Source organism: Aricia agestis, chromosome 10 (genome assembly GCF_905147365.1).
Source record: "Aricia agestis chromosome 10, ilAriAges1.1, whole genome shotgun sequence".
NCBI lineage: Eukaryota > Metazoa > Arthropoda > Insecta > Lepidoptera > Lycaenidae > Aricia > Aricia agestis.
Window position 1 is genome coordinate 690475 of NC_056415.1, and position 26788 is coordinate 717262.

At 37.6% G+C, this 26788-nt stretch overlaps 1 protein-coding gene across 1 annotated transcript in view; it reads left to right on the top strand.

Annotated features, from left to right (window-relative positions):
* Positions 1-26553, top strand: part of LOC121730846 (sodium channel protein Nach-like) — a 37450-nt gene extending 10897 nt beyond the window's left edge. The window contains exons 4-9 of the mRNA XM_042120036.1: positions 8669-8761; positions 10711-10792; positions 12361-12548; positions 14200-14285; positions 25880-25936; positions 26426-26553. Coding sequence (XP_041975970.1) covers positions 8669-8761; positions 10711-10792; positions 12361-12548; positions 14200-14285; positions 25880-25936; positions 26426-26553 — 634 coding nt within the window. The remainder of the gene's footprint in view (positions 1-8668; positions 8762-10710; positions 10793-12360; positions 12549-14199; positions 14286-25879; positions 25937-26425) is intronic.
* Positions 26554-26788: the final 235 nt, after the last annotated feature.

Genomic DNA, 26788 nt, shown 5'->3' on the forward strand with positions numbered 1-26788 from the left:
GATGTTAATCGTGAAGTCTCCGAAGATTTTGTTAATGATATGCTGCAAATCCCCACACTGGATATACCTACTCAATCTGATTTTGTTCATACATTTGCGGAAGTTACAAAGTCTCAACCAGGAAAAGCTTACAAAAGGAATGCAATTTAAAGAAATCTACATTAAGAAAAAAGAAGAAGAAGTTAAACGAGGAGATTGATGAAGATCTCATCACATCAAGACAACTCAACATATCATCTACGGATAATTTGTCAGAAACAAGCGGAGAGGCTGAACAGTCAACTAAACAAAAGAAGAAAAACTCATTTAAAGATCTGTTATTTAAGCTGAAGTGCATTATTTTGAAGAAGGAGGATTCTTTTGAGACTAAATTTAAATTGGTAGCTAAGCTTTTATTTCAGTGGTTTTAAAATTTTGTAAGCTCATATTTTTCGGATTTAAATTCTATCGAAAAAATATTAAATTTTTTTAATGGATAGCACTGCAATTAAAATTAACTATATAAACCTTATCCAATGGAACGCCCAAAGCCTTCGATTGAAAAAGTCCTGTCTAGAGCAATTTTTAAATAATAAAAAATTCATATAGCAATTTTGAGTGAAACGTGGCTTGCACCACGTTTGAATTTAGAATTTCAGGTTACAACATATACCGTAAAGACAGGTATGACTCTTACGGAGGTGTAGCAATTTTAACGCATTATTCTGTAAAATCTCAACAGTGTTACCTACAACTTAGTAATACAAATATTGAAATTGTTCACGTAAAAATTTTAAATTGTGACTTTATCAAAAATGTTGTATCTGTTTACTGTCCTCCTGCACGCACGAATCAAAATGATTGGGAAGAGATATTTAATAAATTTCGATGTAACACCATATTAGCAGGAGACTTCAATGGTCACCACCCTAATTGGTCTAATCGCTCCGATACTCGAGGAGTTCAAATTTTTGATGCACTTACTGATAAGTAACTTTTGCACTTTAAATGATGGATCTTCTACTAGAATAAAAATTGTAAGTGACAGACTTCAAGAATCTGCTCCAGATATTACTATGGTTTCGACTGATATATCTCTTAGGTTCAATTGGCAAGTTTCTAAAGAAACTCTTGGAAGTGATAATTGTGTAATAAAATTTTGTACATCTATACAGTTTGATCCCCACTTTTCTAAGAAACGCAATATTAAAAATGCTGATTGGAACGCTTACTCAGATCATATTGAAAATTCCATTAAAAATTCAGAGATGCCGAACGAACCTCAAGAAGCATCAGTTATATGTTTTTGGATATTATAAATGAAGCAGCTGATAAAAATATTCCTTTTATTAAAGTTTATAATAATCCTAGCCGAAAATTTTCTCCAAAACCTTTTTGGAATGCACAACTTTCACAAGCAGTTGCTGAACGTAGACTAGCACTTAAAAATTTCAGAAGAAATCCTACTCCCCAAAATTATAAATTGCTGAAGTGTAAAATATCAAAGGCTCAGAAAATGATTCGCAATGCAAAAACAGATTCATGGAAAAAATTCTGTAACTCTATAGATGGATCTACTTCAGTCAGTAATATGTGGAATCAACTAAAATGGTTAAAAGGCTATAATTCTAGATCAGCATATCCTGACTCAGATAACGCAAATATGATTTTACAAAATTTAGCACCAGACTATTGTATCTCCTGATATTCCTGAATTTTCACCTATATTTTCACCAATTCAAACATCTATTTCTCTTCATGAATTAAATAACTGCATTAAATCAAAAGATTCTGCTCCAGGAATAGATAACGTAACCTTCTCTTTTATTAAGAACCTTCCTCTGATTGGTAAGGTTCATTTAGTTAAAATATATAATCTTTGTTTAAATTTCAGTTTTGTCCCATATCAGTGGAAAGAAGTAAAAATTGTTCCCATTCCTAAAGCTAATAATCATTCAGTTTTTAGACCTATTGCACTTATGTCTTGTATCTGTAAAACTTTCCATACTATTCTGGTATATCGCTTAGAGTGGTTCTTTGAAAAAAAATATTATTTTTCCCGTGAAACTATAGTGTAAATACTGGCCGGGGTGACTGGAATTAAAGTACGGTGGAGTGCATGAGACGTTAATTGCAATCAATTGTTAGTACGTGACTGAATAGCCAACAGCACAAAATATAACATTTAAAATATAACATAGTATAATAATATATAGACAATATAAGGTAACATACAGTAGGACAATGTCGATAGACAGTGTCGCTACAATATTCCCCCCTTTAAAAAAAATGACAATTTAAAATTAACCCCATAAAATTACAACATAACAACTACATCGTGCGGTAGGTCTCAATGCGACCACCGGGTAAGCTACTTACAACTAATACAACTCATATCATAGATAACAATATTATAATGTTTACACTCAGATGCATTACACATTACAATGCAATGAACACGGTATGCAATTACATGTAAGCCGTTTGCGAGGGTTGCTGACAAGATTTATCAGCTGGAACAACGGACACCACCGACAACATCTCTTTCCTAGCCCACTTTTTAACACTTTTATTGCACTTATTCATCACAAAATATGCGCCAATCAACAACAGGATAACCACAACACTAGTAATGACGATGCCGTAAACTTCCATTTTCCTTTCCATGGAAGATGTACTGGCGCCGTTAGCACCATTTTGGGCTATTACAATTTCCTCCTGTTTACTATAGCTTTTGCCCATCTTGTCGAACTCAAAAGTATATAGTTAAATTTGCGAAAGTATATTCAAAAATGTAAAATTTAATTTCAAAACGTCGATATTTAATACTTAAAATTGTAAACTTGCAACCTACTTTACAACTTCCTAAAACTGGTGACATATTCAAAGCTATGTCAAGCGTTACTATAACTCGCTGCTAGCTTAATAAGTTACACTACCACAAGCATACAATTAATATGTCACAATATACATTAATCTATCGCCTCGCAAACGCTTCGCTAACTGTATGTTACTACTTAATAAAATCTTACAGGGCGTTTAATCGAACGTCCGTAACTCGACGTACGCGCCGTAAGCATTTTTACGGGTTCGACGACCGGCTCATTCTTAGGCTCTGCATACACTTTATCGCGCGACTCCGACTGTTGCTCTGTACAAGAGTCGGAAGTCGCTTCACGTAAAACATATGCAGGCTTAAGACGATCTATGGAAATCGTTGCTTTTCTCCCAGGCAACTGTACGACGTAAACCTTTGGACGCCTTTGAATAACACGATACGGACCATCGTAAGGCGTCTTCAAAGGTTTACGTACCGTATCATCACGAACAAAAACATAATCTACCTTATCTAAATCTGGGTGCACAAAAAGTGTGCGTGCGTCCTTATGTGTCGCTGGCTTGGGCTTCAAATTACTTATTATACTACGTAATCTCTCTACATATTGACTATAATCTGAAATTTTAAAACTATTTTCGGCATAAAAATCTCCGGGTAAGCGCAACGTAGTGCCGTACGTCATCTGCGCTGCGCTTACGCCGGTATCCGACCTAGTAGCCGTACGTAAACCTAACATCACAATTGGCAATTCCTCTACCCAAGAATTAGAGCTCAACCTAGCCATAAGGGCTGCTTTCAGGGAACGGTGAAATCGCTCTACCATACCGTTAGCCTGAGCATGATAAGGCGTAGTGCGAATTTTGTCTATACCTAAAAGTCGCATAAGTTCTTTAAAAAGGGAACTCTCGAATTGTCTGCCCTGGTTACTCGTAAGCTTAGCAGGACAACCAAAACGTGCTATCCACCCCTCGACAAAAACTCTAGCCACCGTTTCTGCACTAATATCTTTAACTGGATACGCCTCCGGCCAGCCAGTTTGCCTATCTACGATGGTGACTAAATACCTATAGTCATTAGAGGTAATATTAAGAGGACCGACTATGTCCAAATGTACATGAGTGAAACGCTCAGCAAACGGGAAACTACCTAATTCTGACTTATTATGCCTTCCGACTTTTGCACGCTGACAATTCACACATTCCTTTGCCCATTTACCAATATCCGAATTCATACCTTCCCAAAAAAATCTATCCTTGATTAACTTTTTGGAAGTTCTAATTCCCGGATGACTCAAATTATGTACCGAATCAAAAGCTTGTTTTCTAAATGGCCCTGGAATGTACGGTCTAATTTTATCTGTAGACGTTTCACACACTACAGGTACATCGCTTCCAGTTAACATTATCTCCTTAAATATCAAATTACATTCATTATTACGAATAGAACGTTCGCGAAACCGCGCTAACTGCTCATCGTCACGTTGCGCTTTCGCAATCGCAACGTAATCTAAAACCATGAGACCTGTAATTGTATCAACGTGAACGCGCGATAATGCATCGGCGACAATATTCATGTCGCCCTCGATGTGGCGTATTTCTGTAGAATATTCACTAATGTAAAGTAATTGTCTAATCCTACGGGGTAATTCATTGCTACTATTAACTTTTTTAAAAGCAAATGTCAACGGCTTATGATCGGTATAAATAATAAGGTGACGACCTTCAATTAAATTTCTGAAATATTTAATAGCCAAATAAATGCCTAACAGTTCTCTATCGTACGTACTATATTTAGTCTGAGCCGATGACATTTTCTTTGAAAAATACGCTAGCGGAACCCATTTCTTATCAATGCACTGCTGCAACACTGCTCCCACACACGTGCTCGACGCGTCGGTCATAAGCGCTAAAGGAGTATCGTGTTTCGGGTACGTTAGGGTTGCCGCGTTCTGCAAACTAGATTTACAACGTAAAAATGCCTCACTCGATTTTTCTGTCCAGACTATTTTAGTTTTATCGCGCTTTCTAGAGTTCTTTAAATACTTATTTAAATGTTCTTGATATTCAACGGCCTTAGGCAGATGCAACCTATAAAAATTAATCATTCCCAAAAAACGTCGGAGTTGCTCAACCGTTTCAGGTTTGGGATAACTATTTATTGCTTCCACTTTCTCCGGTAGAGGCCGAATACCTTCTACAGAAACGTCAATTTTCGATTTTCCGAAAATGCATTTGTCTAAATTTATAGTTATTCCAAACTCGTTTAAACGTTTGAACACCTCCCTTAAATGTTGTTTATGCTGCATATCATCATCACTAAATATCAAAATATCATCAATATAGCAATAAATAAAATCTAACCCTGCCAACACTGAGTGATTCATAAACCTTTGGAATGTTTGAGCTGCGTTTCTTAACCCAAAAGTTATGCGCGGGAACTCAAACAATCCAAACGGCGTTATGATCGCGGTCTTCTCTACATCGCTAGGGTTGACACTAATGAAATGGTATGCTCGGCAAATATCGAGGCGAGTGAACACTTTCTTATCGGCTAATAAATAAGTGAAATCGTGCAAACGGGGTATAGGGTATCGGTCTGCTTTTGTTATGGCATTAAGAGCCCTATAATCCCCACATAATCGCATGTTGCCATTTTTCTTTAAAACTACATGGAGCGGGCTCGCCCACGCGCTCTTGGACGGCCTACAAATACCTAACTCCTGCATACACATAAGTTCATCTCTTACCTTAGTGTAGCGATGCGGAGGTAGAGGCCTGGCTCGAGCGTGGACCGGCGGGCCGCTGGTCTCGATGTGATGGAATACGCTATGTTTGGGCGGTTCCTTAAAAGAAACCGGCTTCGTAATATCTGAGAACTCACTTAAAATGCTAGCATACGGACAATTTATATCTACGGTCTTAATAGATAAATCCTTACTATTAATTACATTCGCCGACACTTTTAAACTAGTAATTTCATCGATTAAACGACGAGCACTTAAATCAACTAGTAACTTAAAGTTGGATAAAAAATCAGCGCCTAAAATAGGCTGTCGCACATTTGCGATAACGTAAATGATTTAGAAAAAGTCGTTCATGTCCTGATGCTATTTTTAGATTAATTTCTCGTATACAGATTGGTTTTACTAAAAAATGTTCTACTTTGGCTTGTTTTATTGATATTGAAAATGCCTATAATAATGTAGATATCAATTATTTAGTTAAAATTTTGGACTCCTTGGGTGTTGGATCTTTACTTTGCAGATACATTTTCAATTATTTAAAAGATCGGAATTTAGTAATTGTTTTAAATAATAATTTGATCTCTAGACTTACTAGTAAAGGAATTTTACAGGGCGATCCATTGGCTCCTCTCTTATTTAATGTTGCTACCTCTGAAATTTGTAATAATATTCCAAGAGTTTTTTTTTCTCAATACGTTGATGATTTTGTTATTTTTACTACCAATAGAATTCTAAGTGACTCTAAGTGTTCTAAGTGTATTATATGTAGTGTAATTCTAAGTGTATCGGAACTTCAACTTGCTATAGATCGTTTTAAAATTGCTACCGATAGGATAGGTTTATCAATATCAAATGAAAAAAGTAAGGTATGTTTATTTAAAAGAGATGGAAAAGAAGAAGTAGCTGAAATTATGTTGAATGGTCAATTGTTAAATAAAGTCGATTCTGTAAAATATTTAGGGGTTTGGCTGGATAGCTCTCTCTCGTGGAAAAAAACATATAAATGAGATTTATGTCAAAGCCTCAAAATTCATTAATATTATGAAGGTTTAGGAAGGAAGGTATTGGCTGGTTCAAATTGGGGTATACATCAATTACATTTACGTAGACTTTATTTAAGTTTGGTACGTAGTCGAATTGATTACGCAAGTTTTCTTTATGACAACAGCGCTAAACCAGTACTCTATAAATTAGATAAGTTGCAAAACCAAAGTCTGAGAGTTATAGGTCATTATGTTAAAAGTACTCCTATCCACGCAATGGAGAGCGATTTAGCCATTCCCCCTTTATTTGTTCGAAGAATCTTTTTGGCTGGGAAGTTTCTGTTAAAATTGAAATATTTAGATGGTAATTATAACTGTGAAATTTTAATAAAACTTAAAGAAGCCTGCCTTGGTCACTACTGGTCTCGTAAAAAGAAACCGCTATTAGCATCTGTATTTGAAGAGATTAAAGAATGTTACGTTCCGAATGTTAGTCGTTTAGAAATGTTTAATCTTAGTTCTTGGATTACTAGTATGGACATTCCTCAAATATTATTACAAATATAAGCAATATTAATCAACCTAAAAAATACATTAGTGTTGCCCATTTGAAACAGAAATGTTTAGATTTACTCTCAAACCAGTTTCTCGATTTCTACAAGATCTATTGCGATGGTTCTAAAGACTCTTCGGGAGTAGGTGCTGCAATTTTTGATGTTCATGCAAATTGAAACTACATAAATTAAAACTACATACATCACATTGTATTATGGAGGCCGAGTTAGTTGGTATTCACAAAGCCCTGTGCTATATAGAATCAATAAATTTTGAAAAGTTTGTTATTTTTAGTTACTCCCGAAGTGTATTGCAGCACTTGGCTCGCTGCACCTCGAATTTTCGAGGTACAGCTATTGCCTACCAAATTTTAGATTTGTTGATGAGATACAAAGAACAAAACAAAATAATATTGATACAATGGATTCCCTCGCACATAGGTCTTGTAGGGAATGAGAAGGTAGACATTTTAGCTAAAGAAGCAATAAATGATGGACTCATTTGTGAAAATTTTCCCCACTACATTAATTACATTTCTATTGTGAAACAGCTTTCATATAAAACTTGGAAGGAATATTTTAAAACAACGTCCCTTACAAAAGGCATATGGTATAAAGTTATCCAATCGACTCCGCTTAAAATTCCCTGGTTTGAAGGTTCTTTGAACAGACAATATACGTCAATAGCTTTAAGGTTACGATCTGGACACATTCCATTAAATAAATTTGCATTTTTAATGCGCAAAGTGGCATCACCTAATTGTTTAGAGTGTGATAAGGTTGAGGACGTCCAGCATATACTGATGGAATGTGTCGGGAACGAAGTAGCTAGACAAGATATATTTTTTAACTTAGATATAAATGTTTGTGATGTAAGTGTATTCTTTCCATTTTTGTCTGCTCCTTTATCTAAGGAAGCAATTGCTTTGTATAAATTAGTTTTGTTTGGTTTAAAATTAAGAGATAAAAATTAATTATGTGTAGTATTTAAGAATGGCTCTCTACGAGAGTGACATGGTCTTTTTGTACCTAACTCTCTATAAAAAATAAAGATAAAAAAAAAATAATGCGAATTCATTGTTAACATTTTGTTTTGTAATGTCAATTTTATTAATTGAAAACTAACAAAGAGTTAATCACAATTATAGCTCTTTTGTCTTGGATACATTTTATGAATTTCTGTGAGTATGCAGTCCGGTTAGGTTGGCCTGAGACCAAGTCGATTGGATTGATAGGCCTCCACTTATATAGCTTTTAGGGTAAGTAATTAAAAAACTCAGCGGCTAATATATATCAAATCGTATTCAATATAATAAGTTTAGTGATAGCTCCCTGCGATGATTATGAAGACGACTGATTCACTGAAACCAGTAATCCTTCGTTACTATCGGTTTTCATCCATCTGGGCGTGAAAACTACCCCATCGTTGATAGTAATTTTATTATTTGCGATTTAGATTTTTGTCTCAAAATATTATGAATGCTAATAGTCTTTCTGTAATAATGAACTTTTAAAAGTGATAATTAGCTATAATATATTATGTATATCTTAAATATTATTTTCGTTCCAGTCTACTCACTGACAACAGTGACATCGAGTTCTACGTGGACCCGAGCGCGGAGTACGAGCAGACCAACATCATCTCCACCTCGCAGTCCGGACGGTAAATACAGAGAACTGAGTACCTCGACTTCAAACAAACGCGCGAGTTTGGCGCGAGTGTCACTTTCAACATGTTTCAGAATGTAGAGTAACGCAAATTAGTACTGCGCGCCGGCCGATATGACATAATATTACGTCAAACGTATATCGAGATCTCTTCTGAGTCGGCCTACTCGTTTAAGTTCTGTTTACTCTGCTAAATAAGGCGCTAGCTTAATAAGAAGGCATCAGACACATCTCAGTTCGATATAATATTCTCTAAGATTTTAACGCTTCTGTGCTAAACGCCCAATATATGGCCGTAAGGCTGCGTTTTCACCAGAGATGTGTTGCGAGAAATGTATTTTTAGGATTCAATAGCATCGCCGCGCTGAGTGATGTCACGGCAAGGTTACGTCAATGAAGCGATTCTATTGGTTCTCAAAAACACATTCCTCGCAACACATCTCTGGTGGAAACGCAGCCTAACCCAGTCACGTCGGTGGAATTGACAGGCTTTGTCCCTCTTAAGAGTATCCCCTGGCACACATGGAAACTTTTTGGCGGACATGGGTCTGGTGATTCCACTGGCTGGCAGCTGGTAGGTTCACCACAGAACGATATCCTCTTAACATCCTTGAAACTCCACCTTGAGTGATCCCCCTCCATCAAGCCAATGCCTCAACATCTAAAGGCAAAGGGTGGAACATCATACCGGAAGATAAGATCGAAAAATCTAGGATCTGTTGACTGCTACATTGCTAGGACCACACCCTTCAGGGCACCAAATGTTGTTATAGTGGTAAAAAATAATAAAAAAAGATACAGAGCTGCACGAACCGCTCTGATTGAATGAATCCATTCTCAATTTAAATAAAAGAATATAAGAAATAATAATAAATTAGTTCAAGCAAATCATTAATCATTAATCAGTATTTTCACAATAGTCACTAAATATTGTTTTTCACGTTGTTATTACGGAAGTAAGATACCTTTTTCCTAACACAATTAATTATTAATTATTATTGTAAATGCTAAACACAGGTAAAAGGAAAGCCTTTATCTTTAAAGCAAATTATCCTTAGTTAAAAGCTTTTTTATGACGTGTTATTATTCAACATTTATTACTCGACTAAGCCAGAAGGAGGATAGTATTTTTCGAGCATAATATTATCATTCCGTGTATGTAATATGATTAACAATAACATTATTACAATTATTATTACACTAATGCTCGGTTTTTTTTAAATAAGGGGGCAAACAAGCAAACGGGTCACCTGATGGAAAGCAACTTCCGTCGTCCATGGACACTCACAGCATCAGAAGAGCTTTCAAGAGGGAATAGGGTAATAGGGGAGGGTAGGGAAGGGAAGGGAAGAGAATAGGGGAGGGGATTGGGCCTCCGGTAAACTCACTCACTCGGCGAAACACAGCGCAAGTGCTGTTTCACGCCGGTTTTCTGTGAGAACGTGGTATTTCTCCGGTCGAAGCATGGCTCTCCCACGTGTACCACGTGTTGGTTTCTGTTTTTTTGTAGGTGTTAATATTTGCAATTGCGTTGTTATCTTTTTGATGTGAGCCAATCAAAAGTAGTAGTAGAAAGAGATTATAAGCTCCTGGCAAAAGACATCGAGAAACGGGCCATCTATATAAATTTGTCGGGTTTTTCAGCTGTTGCGTATCTTTTATTACGGACTTTTAAGAGCGGCGACCGAATCAAGAAATTCCGTAACGAAAATAAACCTAACACCCGCCACTCCGACCGGCACAGCGGAGCGGCTTTAAGAGCCGTGCATCGTCTTACATCATTTGGCAGACTTCGGCACGGTGTTTGTGTGCGTGCGACTAGACGTACCTATTCGAATTATAATTGCATAGGTTGATAAAAATTGCTATGCAATAGCTTTACCACGGCAGTCTCCTGGTGCCATTTTTTTATTAATTTTGTCACTAAATTGGTGATTTTTATAGGGGTTCGGGTCTGAGTGTCGTGTTCGACGTAGAACCAGAAGACTACCCGCCCTGGTCTCCTCTATTTTCTTACGGAGCAAAGGTTAGCAGATTCATTTTTTTTTTTTTTATTAAATAAGGGGGCAAACGAGCATACGGGTCACCTGATGGAAAGCAACTTCCGTCGCCCATGGACACTCGCAGCATCAGAAGAGCTGCAAGTGCGTTGCCGGCCTTTTAAGAGGGAATAGGGTAATAGGGGAGGGTAGGGAAGGGAAGGGAAGGGAATAATTGAGGGTAGGGAAGGGAATAGGGTAGGGGTTAGGGGATTGGGCCTCCGGTAAACTCACTCACTCGGCGAAACACAGCGCAAGCGCTGTTTCACGCCGGTTTTCTGTGAGAACGTGGTATTTATCCGGTCGAGCCGGCCCATTCGTGCCGAAGCATGGCTCTCCCACGTATATTTTCTAGTTTGCTTAATGTAGCAGTTTTATTTTTTGTATCACAAAGTGTAATGTATTAAAAGGCGCATTTACAATAAGCTCATTATGTAGTAGACTATTGTTTTTATATGACTAGCGCAAGAAATACTACAACATACTCGTAATTGTACAACTACATATTTGGACACTGACAAAATCGTTACAATTGGCGCCTTTTGGTGTTAAGTTTGTTGTTCCTTGCCATCGCGTAATGCAAACGTGATAAACTTTGCCCGAACGTTTTGTATCTCCAGTCCCCACTATAATCGCAGGTAAATCTGCTTCAAATATGTAACAAAACAAAGTTATAGTTTTATAATAATATCTATGGACGCTTCACACCACGTCAGTCTGGCCCCGTGCTAAGTACCTGAAGGACTCGTGTTACGGGTACCAGACAACGGAAATATAATATTTAATACTTTTATAATATTATACATAATATATTTAAGATTTTTATTATATAATACAGTATATAAATTATATTTAATACACATCAAGACCCAGGAACATTGAAAATTTGTTCCGTCGTCGTCGGCGGGATTCGAACCCGCGACTCCCGGCTTGCCCTACCAACGCGCCAACAACTCAGCCACAGCTGAGGTCGTCGTCGCTTATGTGTCTCTTATACAGAGTTAACCTAACCTAACCTAACCTAACCTCACCTAACCTGTGAAAATAGCAGCGCTGACATAGCAATTTTTTTATGGACTGGATGCGCCTGAGTGTCATGAATTTTCCGATACAAAGGTGAAAAAAAAGTTGTTCTATCAGCGCCACTTTCACAGCGAACTCTTTCCATGAAACACTTTCCACTTCTTTTTATGAAATAAGGGGGCAAACGAGCAAACGGGTCACCTGATGGAAAGCAACTTCCGTCGTCCATGGACACTCGCAGCATCAGAAGAGCTGCAGATGCGTTGCCGGCCTTTTAAGAGGGAATAGGGTAATAGGGGAGGAAAGGAAAAGGAATAGAGGAGAGTAGGGAAGGAAATAGGAGAAGGTAGAGAAGGGAAAAGGGTAGGGGATTAGGCCTCCGGTAAACTTACTCACCCGGCGAAACACAGCGCAAGCGTTGTTTCACGCCGATTTTCTGTGAGCCCGTGGTATTTCTCCGGTCGAGCCAGCCTATTCGTGCCGAAGCATGACTCTCCCACGTCAAACACGTTTTCTTACTGTTTACTTGCAGATCCTTCTATCGGACCCCAACGACTACCCCGAGACCACCGTCTTGTACAAGTACGCGCTGCCCGGCAAGTCCCTCGACATCAAGGTGGAGCCGCGGATCTTCCAGTGCGACGACGAGATCCGACGAGTGCCGGCCGCCAAGCGCGGCTGCTGGTTCCATGATGAGGTGCTGCTGGAGCATACTAACAGGTGGAAAATCGCCATCCATACTAATATTGTATATGCGAAAGTGCCTGCCTGTCTGTGTGTCTGTCCGTCTGTCCGTCTATACGTCTGCCTGTGGTACCTCTTCACGCCCAAACTGCTGAAGCAATTGGGTTGAAATCTGGTATACAGATACTTTGAGTCCCCGGAAAGGACATAAATTATGATACTTTTAATACGGTACCAGAAAAATATACGGTTCTCGCGGCAAACGAATTTTGGCGCAACGAAGTTGCGGGAATCATCTAGTTTATAAATATATATATACATATAAAACTCAAAGGTGACTGACTGACATGGTGATCTATCAACGCACAGCCCAAACCACTGGACGGATCGGGCTGAAATTTTGCATGCAGGTAGATGTTATGACGAAGGCATCCGCTAAGAAAGGATTTTGATAAATTCCAACCCCAAGGGGTTAAAATAGGGGATGAAAGTTTGTATATAATAATACTTCTTAACTCGAGCGAAGCCGCGGGCAAAAGCTCGTTTACTAATAAATTAGTTACATATTGGATTCCTTCTTGAGTTTGTCAAGCGATAATTAAAAAAAAATCTATACCTACCTAATATTATAAACCTGAAGAGTATGTTTGCTTGAACGCGTCAATCTCAGGAACTACATGTCCGATTTAAAAACTTATCTCAGTGTTAGATAGATCATTTATCGAGTAAGACTATAGGCTATATTATATTATCACGCTAAGACTAATACGATCGAAAATCAGGAAAATGTGGGAAAAACGGGGGAAATATTTTTTATGGGAAAATGTACGGTTTCTCCGTAATTTCCTAATTTACGCGGGCGAAGCCGCGCGGGAATCTAGTTTTTATATATTATAACATTTAATGTGAGCTTTCAGTATAGCATGACGGCAATATTATGCATATTATAATAGTATACGTTCCGTTTAAAATCTAAATTAATTCTGCGTGTACAGTATGTCTGAAAGCATATCTAATTGGTCTACGACTGTGTATAGTTATTTAGTGGTTACGTTTTGATTATTAACAGGAATTAATAATGAAGACGTGAGTGGAAGTACCAGATAAGTAAAAGTTAAACAATTGCCCTTTTTTGCATACATCGACTATGGAGGCTTTACGGGCGGAAAAATGATTTTAAATAAAAAAAAACTGCAGATTTTATGTGTAACCAGATACATATTAGCCAGACGATGAAGTAGATAACTTAAAGTTTGTTCAAATTAAAAGGGAAAAAATGAGTATGGCTTGTCAAAGAGAGTAGACGCTGTTCACAATTTTGAAATCACATAAAAAGTATGAAAACCTTATTAAATCGAAATAAAAATGTGCAAGGTGATAATATAATTTAAAGTATAAGCATTTTCCGTGGAAATACAAAGAAAAAAAAAACACCATTTAAGTGTGATTACGTTTAGAAAATTTTGTATTGCATCTACTCTTTCTTGACAGTCTATAATTTGTCCCCATCACTCATGTTATATTATAATACCCGGAAATCCGCTGCGCCTCGACACAGTGTGCGATACGCGCATCCACTTCCATACAAATTGTATGGAGGCGGATTTTTGCGATGATCCCCGGCACGGCCCGTCTCAGTGTGCTCACTCCTTATGTGGTTCTGTCATTGAAGTCTTTAATTCTGCAGGTATAGTTTCGAGACGTGCAACACGGAGTGTAAGATGCAGCAGTACGAGGATACTTGCGGCTGCATACCCTATAAGTACCCCAGCGGTGAGTACATTAACTATAGTCTGTCAAAAAAGTGAAGAAATTAAAAAATTGGCAACATTGTAGTGTCATCCCTTTTTTTAACCCCCGACAAAAAAGAGGGTTGTTATAAGTTTGACGTGTCTGTCTGTCGGTCTGTCTGTCTGTCTGTCTGTCTGTCTGTCTGTCTGTCTGTGGCATCGTAGCATCCAAACGGGTGGACCGATTTTGATCTAGTTTTTTTTGTTTGAAAGCTGACTTAATTGAGAGTGTTCTTAGCTATAGTTCATCGTCATCAGCTGAAAAATCGCGGTTCATCTGGTTCGTGAAGGGCCGATTAGCAACTTGCAGTCGTTTGGTGGGCTTTATTGCATTCTAGTTCATGACTTTTTGTTTTTGTTGCGTGACGTGTTTGTGACGCGTGATTAATGGAAAGTTGACCTGGTGCTGCAGCATCACCTGTTAATCAATAGGATACCCAACTCCTCACCAACTTAGAGCAATGGTTTCGTGTTTGGGCTCATTTTAATTACGAGAACTAGTAAGACGTAGATAACCAATAAATTTTTGCATGCTGCTGCTGCAGCATCACCTGGATTCTATGGGAGCCGCGCTCTATATGAACCCAAAGTGGAGGTTTCATGTTTGGACTCATAATGACGGACTCATCCAAAAGGACGTTCCTAGATGGTATTCATTATAATAATATAATATGATCCTGTTGATAGAAATTATTATAACCAACACAAGTTTAAAAAGCATGAAATAAAATTAAATTAAGAAATTTAAAAAAAACCCCGCCAAACAACTTTAAAAAGTAATGAAATAATGTATTTTATTCACTGACTTTAAGTTTAAATAATTCCTAAGTGTAAAGTGATATTTTAGTCCATAATTGTTGTCAAGGTGTGTCGGGGGACCGCTAATGTAGATGTTTGATTTCACATAACAATATAGTTTAGGGGTCAGTTTTCAGCGAACCAAATCGAGACAATCAGTGACATGGCGATACAAACTGCAAAAGTCACTGTTGGCGGTCCCCCGACACACCGTGACAACAATTATGGACACTTTACACTTAGGAATTATTCAAACTTAAAAGCAGTAAATAAAATATATTATTTCATTACTTTTTAAAGTTTGGCGGGGGTTTTTTTTAATTTCTTAATCTTAGATTGATTTGAAAGGGATGCATAAAGTTAATATACCTAGCGGAATAGAGCAACAATCTCGAGCTGTCAAACGAAACCGAAATTGGTTTCATCTGTGTGTAAAAATATGTGTACGTATACACTTACACAAGCATGATTGAACATGATTTCTGTGAGATTAAATTGTCAACGTGCGGCACGTGCCGACTGGACGTCAAAAAAAGAGTGCTGCTGTCATATATCATACGTCTCTTTATACCAAGCAGTGTTACTGATAGTGACATCTCTCTTGCTCAGGCTCTTTTTCGCTAGGTATATTATTTCTCTCTTATCTCTATTTCGCTAGGTATATTAACTTTATGAAGGGAAGACACTACAATGTTGTCATTTTTAATTTCTTCACATTTTTGACAGACTATACCTACATTACTTTTGCCCGCGGCTCTGTCGAGTGGATACATTTTATAAAATGTAGCGCAAAACTTTATGATTGCTCGCCTAAACTGTAATTTATATTCGATAACCTTTGCTTATAATACTCGGAAACAGTAAATTTTCCGGGACAAAACTGATCTTCTTTACCCATTTAAATCGGTTTAGCAAAGTTAAGCTTGTTGAGGTAGACAAAAAGGCTTTCGTATTTCTGATAAGTATAGTACCTACATACTCTGTGGGTGAATCTTATTCTCTTTTTTTTTTATCATTAACCAACATAAGTATCTAAACACAAGGCAAAATTAGTGTTGGTATAATAAAAGTAGTAAAAAACAGACGGGCACTAATATAGCGAGTGTAAGTGTCTGCAGAAGAAATATGACCAATGTTGAACACTATTAAAACCAGCCGCTTTGTGGCCGAGTAATTTATCTATACGAGTATTATAATATAATATTTTTGTTTTAGCTTACTGTAGCCTCTTTATTAACCGACTTAAAAAAATGAGGCTATCAATTCGACGCGTATGTATGTAATATTTCCAGAACAAATGTGCCAAATTTCAAAAGTGTATATATGTTTTTATGTTTGTGTTCATATATCTCCGGAACTACAAATTTCTCTTTTTGTTGTACTAAGTATTTTCAACTTAGGGAATACTACAAGTTTCATCAAAATCGGTTCAGTATATTTTAAGATAAGGCAATTTTAATTCTCAATTACGTACAATTTTGAAGTCAGTTTTATCTTTTTAAAAATATACTATTTGTAAGAATAAGCTCCTAGGCCTCCTCGGCTTGTTATAGAATATACAGTTTACTGCCTTTGTGATAAAATTCGTAATGCAATTGCCGTGGAACCGTACATTTTTGCCAGATAAAAAGTATAAAAAATACTTTTATTCAGGCAAAAGAATAATTTTTATCCAAGTCGTTCCAGCGGCATAAACATGAAGAGTAAGCATACTAGGCCTTTACATCTGTTGGGGATGATTTCTACAGTATTTTTCAGAGCGAAGTAACCACTCTTCAAATACTGTAGTGCCTGGGACAAGATTTTTAAATGTCCGTATCAACCATACGGACATTTAAAAATCTTGTTCCCAAGTTCCCAAGCGCATACGGCATTCTCGCATCATAGTCGGCCTAGTCCAAAGGAAAGAACTAGTCAATAAGACTGGGACCAATATGTACGGGTTTCCTCACGATGTTTTCCTTCACCGTACGAGCGTCCGTATTATGTACTTGAGATCAGAAAATGTCTCATAGGTACACGCCTCCACCCGGGTTCGAGCCTGCACCCTCTGGGAGTGCGAACCGAAGGTCTGCCCATTAGAACACGGACGCTCTTACGGAGTAAGCGTACAGACATACACAAATCAAATCATTTATTCACATAATGTAGTTTATAAAGGTGTTCTCTTATGTCTAGTTTGTGCTTACATTATACCATTAAAATGGTGTGTGAAACTTAACATTTTAATAATAGTAATTAATTCAACGTTAACTCATTTACATGCTTTCAAGTCTAAATATATAAGAATAATTTAATCATAATAGAAATAACAATTTGTCAGGTAAAAATAATATTTATTTTTACCTGACAAATTGTTACACACACACAATTTAGCATTTTTAATAAATGATAATATAATACACATTATAATATCACTTATACACATTGTACCTATTCTAGTTGTATATAAAATAACGTACAGGTAGTTAATCAGAAACCGTACATACCATTGTACTCTATAACACTGCCTTTCACTAACATCCTATTTTCCAAAACTATCCAATACAAACATTTTTCCTCCGTCCAATCCAATAAAGGAGGTAATAATGTTTACGCCTATCTAACCACAGCGGACAAGTCGATTAGCCTACAAAGCTTCTGTCGTGTTGGTCAGCCGGGTGTAATAAGTTTAGGGTAAATCTGCTTTCAAATACACGCAGGAAATGTCTTTAAAGGCGAAAAATATCGTAAAAAAGACGAGAGGGTCATTTGCTGATGTTTGTTTGAAACTTTGTTTGTTTTTTTGAAACGTTATCGAGTCTGCTTTTAGAGAGCTACATTAATTTTATAGTCTCAAGAAAAGTTGATATTATGATGCTGTCTTCCCGTTTCTGTCTGTATTGAATACAAATTGGAGGGTGTTGGCAAAAATTCAATTTAGTGAATATGTCAACAAACATTTAGATACTAGGCATTTTGCTTTCGATATATATAAAAACAGTCCAATGTTTCCCGAAAAACTTCCCAAATATTCGGTCGTGAATGTTGTATTACAAATTAGTCTGTGATCGGCCCTTTTTTGCGAATTCGTTCCTCCGGGGAATGGGCCCGATTTTCAGAAGTCGAATGAAGTATATCTCACTTGCCATTGAAAAAGCATGTGCGCACGCGAGTGATATAGCCTGTAAGGGCCAACCCACACGTACCAAAACCACACCACGTCGCAACGACATAATGCTGGCTTGCAGTGGTTACGTGTGAATGGTGTCGCTGCAGCTTTTTGTAGTTGCGTTGTGGTACCGACAAAATGTCGACGTGGTTGCGTTGTCGCCAGTAGTTGCGATGTGGCTGCGTACGAAAGTCAATGAAACGGAGAGGGGGAAGAGCTCGGGCGGTGTGCGCGCACTGTCATTGCATCGACGCAACGTTGTGGTTGCGACGTGGTCGGCCACTAGTTCGCTTGCGGTTGCGATGTAGTCGGTATCACACAAGTGGTCGACAACGACTGCAAAATTTGGTACGTGTAAACAGTCCAGTTCATTTACAATATGAAATATACGCCCGACCACGTGGTGTGACGGTGGTGTGGTTGTGGTACGTGTGGGTTGGCCCTTAGGGCCTGATTACCAATAGTAGAATGGCGAGACAGTGAAATTTGTCAATTTGATTGGCAACGACTCTATTGCCACTCTACTCGGTAGGTTTAACATACATGGCCCTGATCGATACGACATGCGACGCTTGAGAATCACCCCCCTGGAGCAGACCATAAAAATGTCTTAGTAATTTTTATTGTTACTAAGAGTACCCCTGAGAGCCGGGACTCACATGCAAACATTTAAGGAATTGCCCGTAAGATAATATTTCTTTCATCGGTTCAGACGTTTATTATTTATTAACTTTTCTTTTGTTTTCATTCAGTTTGTCGTTATTATCACTTAAATGTTATGTTTTAGCGTTTATCGTTTATAACATAGAATATTTCAACCCAGATTCCTAAACGCTAAAATTATTTGAAACAAATATTTGGTCCAAAACCGTCAGGCGAGTCAAGGGACTTGCCTTCATTAAAATATTGACACAGTGAACATAATATTATTTAAATGAATAATTGGAAAATTAATGATGTATTATGCTACTAAACAATATTTATTATTCTGACTATGATATTTTACAGCCACAAAGTGAAAGCGTACATACTTCATGGTAAAAAATAATATGAACAAAGTTCATACACTTAGAGGGAGCGCATATTAGAGACACGACAGTTTTTAGACAATCTTGTTTCACATAGACGAGTCAGCTTTACGATAGAAAAATAGTTGTGTCTACCAAAAATTGCGCAAGACGTTGCGCATACTAAGACGAAACTGTTTTGTCTACGAAGACGCAACGCAATGAGTTTCTAAAATACTAGAGTAGCTGTAGGGGTTGTCTCCTACAGATGCTGGATGCTGGATGCTGGATGATGCTGATACTGATAGGTGTTAAATGATACGCTCTTGATGCTTGATAATGCTCTGTTATTGCTCTGTTATAACACTGCTATAACTCTGCTTAAATGCATAAATTTATACAAGTTCATACGTGCCGGTCAATGTCATACCGATCCGTACAAGTTTAAATGACGAGTAAGCAAACGTGCCGGTTCAATGTACGTGCTGGCTCAATGTCATTCCGAGCCGTACGTGTTTAGTGAACCGTACATCTTGCCACTCTAAAAGAAAGAAAGAATCTAAAATATAAACGTAAATTAATTTAAGAGATAACGAAAACTAAACATTTAACAAATTAAAAAAGGAAAGATTTAGTCTATCCGGGGAAATCTGGGGAATGTGACCGTTGATGTCGCTGTGGAGGCGCATTCCTCGCTCCGACACAGGCGTGCAGGCAGCGCGTAGACGGGGGGTGCGGGCGCGGGACTGGTCCGCTCCGTCGGCTCCTCTGGCGGCGTCTCCCGACTGCTCGATGGTCATTGATGTTCGCTTTCTTTGGACCAGGAATCTGTTGCTGTATGGTCCCGTACACTCCATCGTCTCTTTTTGTGCTAGGTATGGAGACCGATGTATTAATAAAGTTATTCAATGTTGATGTTGTAGGTAGCATAATTCCTTGCTGATGTTGCATTTTGATATTGATGTTGTTCGAGTTGTGACGTCCCAGCAACGTAAAGGTGTCTCCTTTCACAGTCGAGTCCTGACCTGGGACAATAATGCTGTTTGTGGTGTCATTTTCTTTACGTATGTGACCCAGTGACTCATTTTGATGAATAAACTGTTTGAGGCTATCTGATGACTCTTTGCTGTTGTTCTTGATTTCCCAGTTCTTGGATACATTTTCTTCTTGTTTTAATATTGCATATGAATAGTGACGTTTCGGTGTTTTGCTGGAATTTGGAGCGTCTGTTGTTGAGAGCGATGTACTCGATGTTGACCGCCACACGTCCACGTTCTGCGATGTTTGCAGTTTGCTGTTTGAGTACACGACTGACTCATGAATTTTCGTGTTATGCGGTCCATTGCACTGCTTGCAACGCCGCGTTGATATACATGGTCTATTATGATGTGTGTAGAGACAATTTATGCAGATATTATGTTTTTGCAAAATCTCTATTTGCTCTCTGCCTGATAGGTTAAAAAATGTTGTACACATGTAGAGATCGTGGAATGCCTTACATACAACACATGATTTTTGTCTGTATGTTACAAAGGCTTGATATTGTCCTTTCTGGGAATGTTCGTTTTGATATTGCGACCATGTCGAGTTTTTGTTATAATTTGACGATCTCGGTGCTTGATAAACTTGTCTGGTGGTGATGTTATTTCCCTTTTCCCTGCGCTGAATGGGCTCTAGGGCTGTAAATTTGCTCTCAATAAATGTCATAAACTCTTCGAGAGTAGGAAGAGAGCGCGGTTCTTTGCGAGCCTCCTTGTAGTCGCTGTAAGTATCCATATCTAGCTTTTTGCACAGAATGTGGACCAATAACGGATCCCAGCTGTTTGTATCCACTCCCAAGTTATGAATGGCGTGGATACATTCTGTAGTGGTGTCGTACAATTTCTTTAGTTCATATGATGACTGCTTATTGATGTTCGGTTGATTGAGAAAAAGTTCAATTTGTTTTGTGAAAAGTAGTTGGGGATTGTTGTATCGGTGATTTAAAATTTCCCAGGCGACCTCATAGTTCTCAGCCGATATATGAAGATGTTGGATCATACGCTCTGCCTCCCCTTTGATCTTGCATTTTAAATGCTGCATTTTTTGTGCGTTCGTAATATGCTTGTTGTTGTGTATGGCCTCTGTATACAAATCGTGGAAAGTAGGCCACTGCACATATTTTCCAGTAAATATAGGTATTTCTATCTGGGGCAGGGATTGTTGTAAGTGCAAGTTAGCGCTTAATTTCTGATTAAGATTTCTTCTCGTGGCGAGGTATTTAGATTCTATTGCTGTAAATGCCTCTTCATATTGGCTGTCAATTTCGGATGATAGGTTATCGATGCGTAGATGGAGTTCATCGATGTTATGCCATCGCTGTTGAAGACTGCGTAACTCTTCTTCAATCTCCCACTTCTCTTCGATGTCTTGGTCACTGATGCGTTTTAGTTGCCGCTCTAGTGCCCGAAATTTAGCGTACTGCTGTACCAAAATCTCTTGATGATCCTGGCTAGCATCAAGATGGATTTTTGGCACTTGAAATACAGTCCCCGGAGTTGCCTTGGAAGTAGAAGGTGATGAAATCTGTGTGATAGTCGGAGTCGGGGGCCTTTCAGAGTCCGATATCACGGTGGCTCTTAATGTTATATAAAATTGCTTAACCTCAGAGTAGATTTCTTTCTTAAAATATTCTGATGACTTGTCTTCGACTCCCTGCAGTGTTTTGTTGTTTTGTTCAAATTCACCCCACAAGTTATCTATTGCCGTGATACGTTTTTGAAAATATTCCGACGTTTTTCTAATTGCGGAGTCTTTTTTATAATTGATGTGGATCTTCTCGATCTCCTTAATTATAGCGCTCTGACGTGCCAGTAGCTCTTGCATGATGATGGAGGGTGTTAAGAGTCTTTACAGTATGTGCGTTCTGTCTCAACTCTTCCGGGGCGACCCGCTTGTGGGAGACCGGTTGAGCCGATTCGCTACCGTATCAAGACAATAAAAACACACCAAATGATAAGTGATGTTCCTTGCAGTACCTGATGATGTTGTGCTGTACGTCTTGAGCTGCTGTGACCTTGATGATGATGCTCCTTACAGCTTATTTTCAATGCTGGTAAGTTGTGCTCCTGATAGACCACAGATTCGTTGATTCCTTGCTCGAAGGACCATATGTAGGGGTTGTCTCCTACAGATGCTGGATGCTGGATGCTGGATGCTGGATGATGCTGATACTGATAGGTGTTAAATGATACGCTCTTGATGCTTGATAATGCTCTGTTATTGCTCTGTTATAACACTGCTATAACTCTGCTTAAATGCATAAATTTATACAAGTTCATACGTGCCGGTCAATGTCATACCGATCCGTACAAGTTTAAATGACGAGTAAGCAAACGTGCCGGTTCAATGTACGTGCTGGCTCAATGTCATTCCGAGCCGTACGTGTTTAGTGAACCGTACAGTAGCAATGTCTTACAAAAGATTCTCAGAAATGCGTAACACTTTTTTGTTCAAAAGACAATGTCAAGTCATATATTCGTTATGTCATTATGTATGTGAGATACGCCTGCAGGCATCTTCGAAGTGGCAACGCGTTGCTACCGTAAACTTCCAATCTAGTTACGTTAGTAACATAGAATATCATTGACGCAACGTGTATCATCAGACTAGGTACACCGCTAGACAGTTTTGACATTATCATACACTTCAAAGGGAAGCCGACAGTCGTTAGTCAGACTTGTCGCGGTGCAGTTCTTGTACGCATTACACAATTTTGTCTATAAGACGATTTAATTTTTTATTATGCGATAGTCTGTCTAAAAACTGTCGTGTATCCAATGTGCGGTCGCCCTTACTGTCAAATATAATAAATCGTTACTTTTGTAATATTTGATATTATTTGCTTGTCTCTAAAGAAGTGCCTGTAAACAATAAAAATATCTAGACATAATTAAAGACGTGAGTGGAAGATCCAAATAACATTTTATAACATAAGGACAATTACTCAACTTTCCCTTATAATTTTAATAAACCTTATAACTTAATCTTAGGCTTTTGTATCTGGCTGCTCATAAAATCCACATTTTTTGATTTGAAATCATTTTATGACCCTAAAACCTCCATTTATGCAGAATAAAATATGCCAAGTGCGAGTTGGTCTCGCGCACGAAGGGTGCCGTACCATTATAGAGCAAAAATTGGTAAAAAATGTGTTTTTTTGTATGGGAGCGCCCTTTAATGATTTATTTTATTTAAATTTTATTATTAATTATTAAAGAATAAATAAAACAGTATTTCGTGAACATTTCAAGTGCCTACCTATTGCTACTATTAATATCGAGCAAAAAATAGCAAAAAAATTACGTTTGTTGTAATGGGACCCCCCCTTAAATATGTAATTTATTTTGTTTTTAGTATTTTTTGTTATAGCGGCAACAGATATACACAATCTGTGAAAAATTCAGAAATCTAGCTATAGCCGTTCTTGAGATACAGCCTGGAGACAGACGGACAGACAGACAGACGGACAGACAGATATCGAAGTCTTAGTAATAGGGTCCCGTTTTTTACCCTTTGCGTACGGAACCCTAAAACGGCATTTTTTACTGTTATTAACCTGCATCTTCCACTAACGTCTTCACTTATATTTTAGGCGCTTAATTAATTACAAGATATTATCGACTTAATATTTAATAGCGACAGACTTGAAAGCAAAAATTAATTAAACTAGCAACTTTAATTCCAGAAGGTCCTAAAATAAATTGGTCTTTCATTCTATGAGCCTGAGAGCGGGAGAAATAAATGCTGATTGAATGTAATAGGAGCAAAGTAAAGAAAAAAGAGGCTCTAGTTGAAAAGTGTACAACAGCTCTATCTTGAATGTAATACGAGGGAAGTAAAGAAAATAGGTGAAGTTGAAAAGTGTACAGCTCAGTGTTTTATACGTGGGAGAGCCATGCTTCGGCACGAATGGGCCGGTTCGACCGGGGAAATACCACGTTCTCACAGAAAACCGGTGTGAAACAGCGCTTGCGCTGTGTTTCGCCGAGTGAGTGAGTTTACCAGAGGCCCAATCCCCTACCCTATTCCCTTTCCTACCCTTCCCTATTCCCTTCCTTTCCCTACACTCCCCTATTACCCTATTCCCTCTTAAAAGGCCGGCAACGCACATGCAGCTCTTCTGATGCTGCGAGTGTCCATGGGCGACGGAAGTTGCTTTCCATCAGGTGACCCGTTTGCTCGTTTGCCCCTTATTTCATAAAAAAAAAAATTGGTCTTTTATTCTATGAGCCTGAGAGCGGGAGAAATAAATGCTCATTGAATGTAATAGGAGCAAAGTAAAGAAAAAAGAGGCTCTAGTAGAAAGTGTACAACAGCTCTATCTTGAATGTAATACGAGGGAAGTAAAGAAAATAGGTGAAGTTGAAAAGTGTACAGCTCTATCATACACTTTATTTTCAATAAAATAAAAGTAGTTTTAATTATTGTTAATAATTATTATAAATTAAAAACTATACTTATATTATATGAAAGATTGTCTATCCATTTGTTACCTCTTTACGGTGAAACTACAGTAATTTTTGTATAGTTTTGTATTCAATTAGGTTCCATTTTAATTAGTTTTTGTAGTCAACCACAAGTCTCAATTGTTTTTGACACTGGAAAATATACGATAGTGAGCGGCGTGACCTACGAAATTTCAGGACTTATTTGTTCAGAAGTACTTTTATAAAAGAAGATTATTACTTAGAGGGCTTAAATTTTATGATCTTATAAACCTCCTATCCTATAACGTAAGCGTCCTAAAGAACATTAATGCGGAATGAGAAACTTTTCTCTCATAATATCCGAAAATAAAGCCAAGATATCGCTAAGCTCTGGTCAGGGAAGAAGAAAGTACGTGATTTGAACACGGTATAGTTTTGGGATAAAATAACCAAGAGGTCAATCTATTTCTAAGTTTAACTTACTTTAAAAATAGTACCTGGATGGTATAGCTAACGCTCATTGACTTCGTGTTACTTAACAACGCCATCTGCTGGAATAGCTTTAGCTGTTGTTGTGTCGTTAAAGCAATTAGTTGCTCACAAAATAGTATTATTATTCGCCAATAGATGTCAGGAAGAGTCATATTATCCAGTTTATCGATTATCGATAAAACACGAATAAAATGACATTTTCTAAAAATGATTCCTAGCCAGATTGATTTATCGCCTCCGAAAATGAGTACTGTACTCCAACGATTTTCATGAAATTTAGTATATAGAGATATACTAAATTTCATGAAAATCGTTGGAGCCGATTTCGAGATTCCAATTTTAAATATATACAAGAATTGCTCGTTTAATGATATAAGATTATAAATGCATCATATTATTTTTTTCGTATTAAATAACTTTTAAGTAATGTTTTCATATACAAATATTATGTAACAATATAAAAACATTGTCAAGAGTTTAATTATAGTTCTTAAAACAAGTAATAATATTATGTTTGAACCTTAAATATACAGGTTTATTACAAAAGCAGCAAAACTATTTTCGTATTATACAGTTAAAGAAAAGCGTGTATGAACTAGTACCATTTTGTTCGAAATAAAATTACGTATGTACGTAGGTTTCACATTTTGTCTCTTTACAGAAAAGCTATATCCAGTATGCGAGTTCAAAGATTTGGAGTGCTTGAGTGATTTTAGAGGTATATAATTCAATTTATTACAATGTAATTGTACACTTAGTAGTACTTTAGCATAATAATATTATCTTATTAAAGTAAATATTTTGTGGATATCATAATGCCACGATCAATAATCAAATTTTATTATATAAAATTATTATTTTATCAAATGCGTTATTAATTGGTTTAAATTTGTATTCCTGTCAAAAGAAAACCTTAGAAACGAAGCACTCGTGTTTTATACTGAAATTTTACATTTTAGAGACCCTTAAATCATAATATTTAAGGGTCTCCAAAGTCCACAAAGTAATTGATTTAAGTTACTTTGTTACTCGAGAGCGGTAAAGTATGAAAACGCATAGTATGACCACATGATTTTTCCAAAGCACTTGTCCGATTTTGTGGCTTTCGGAGCTAGGTTTAGAATTTCTTGCATATTTTTTTCAAGTTGAGAGTAGCTTTTTCTTTTTCTATTTATGAATATCACATAATATTATGATTTATAAATAGCTTATGGTGTGGGCAACGCCAGCGTATGCTCGCCGCCATGCTTCATGGAGTGTCGTGACAAGAAGTACTCCGTCACCAGCGACGTCATGCCGCTCGTCACCGACCTCTACCCTGGAAATGTCACGTGAGTTGTTTTTATAAAATAAAGGGGCAAACGAGCAAACGGGTCACCTGATGGAAAGCAAGTGCCAACGCCCATGGACACTCGCAATATTGGAACCGCAGGTCGTTGCCGGCCTTTTAAGAGGGAATACGCTCTCTTCTTGAAGGTTTGCAGGTCTTAATGATCCGGAAATACCTTTGGTGACAGTTCGTTGCAAATTTTCTACATTGAGTCATCTGTGAAATTCTTACAGGGGCTTA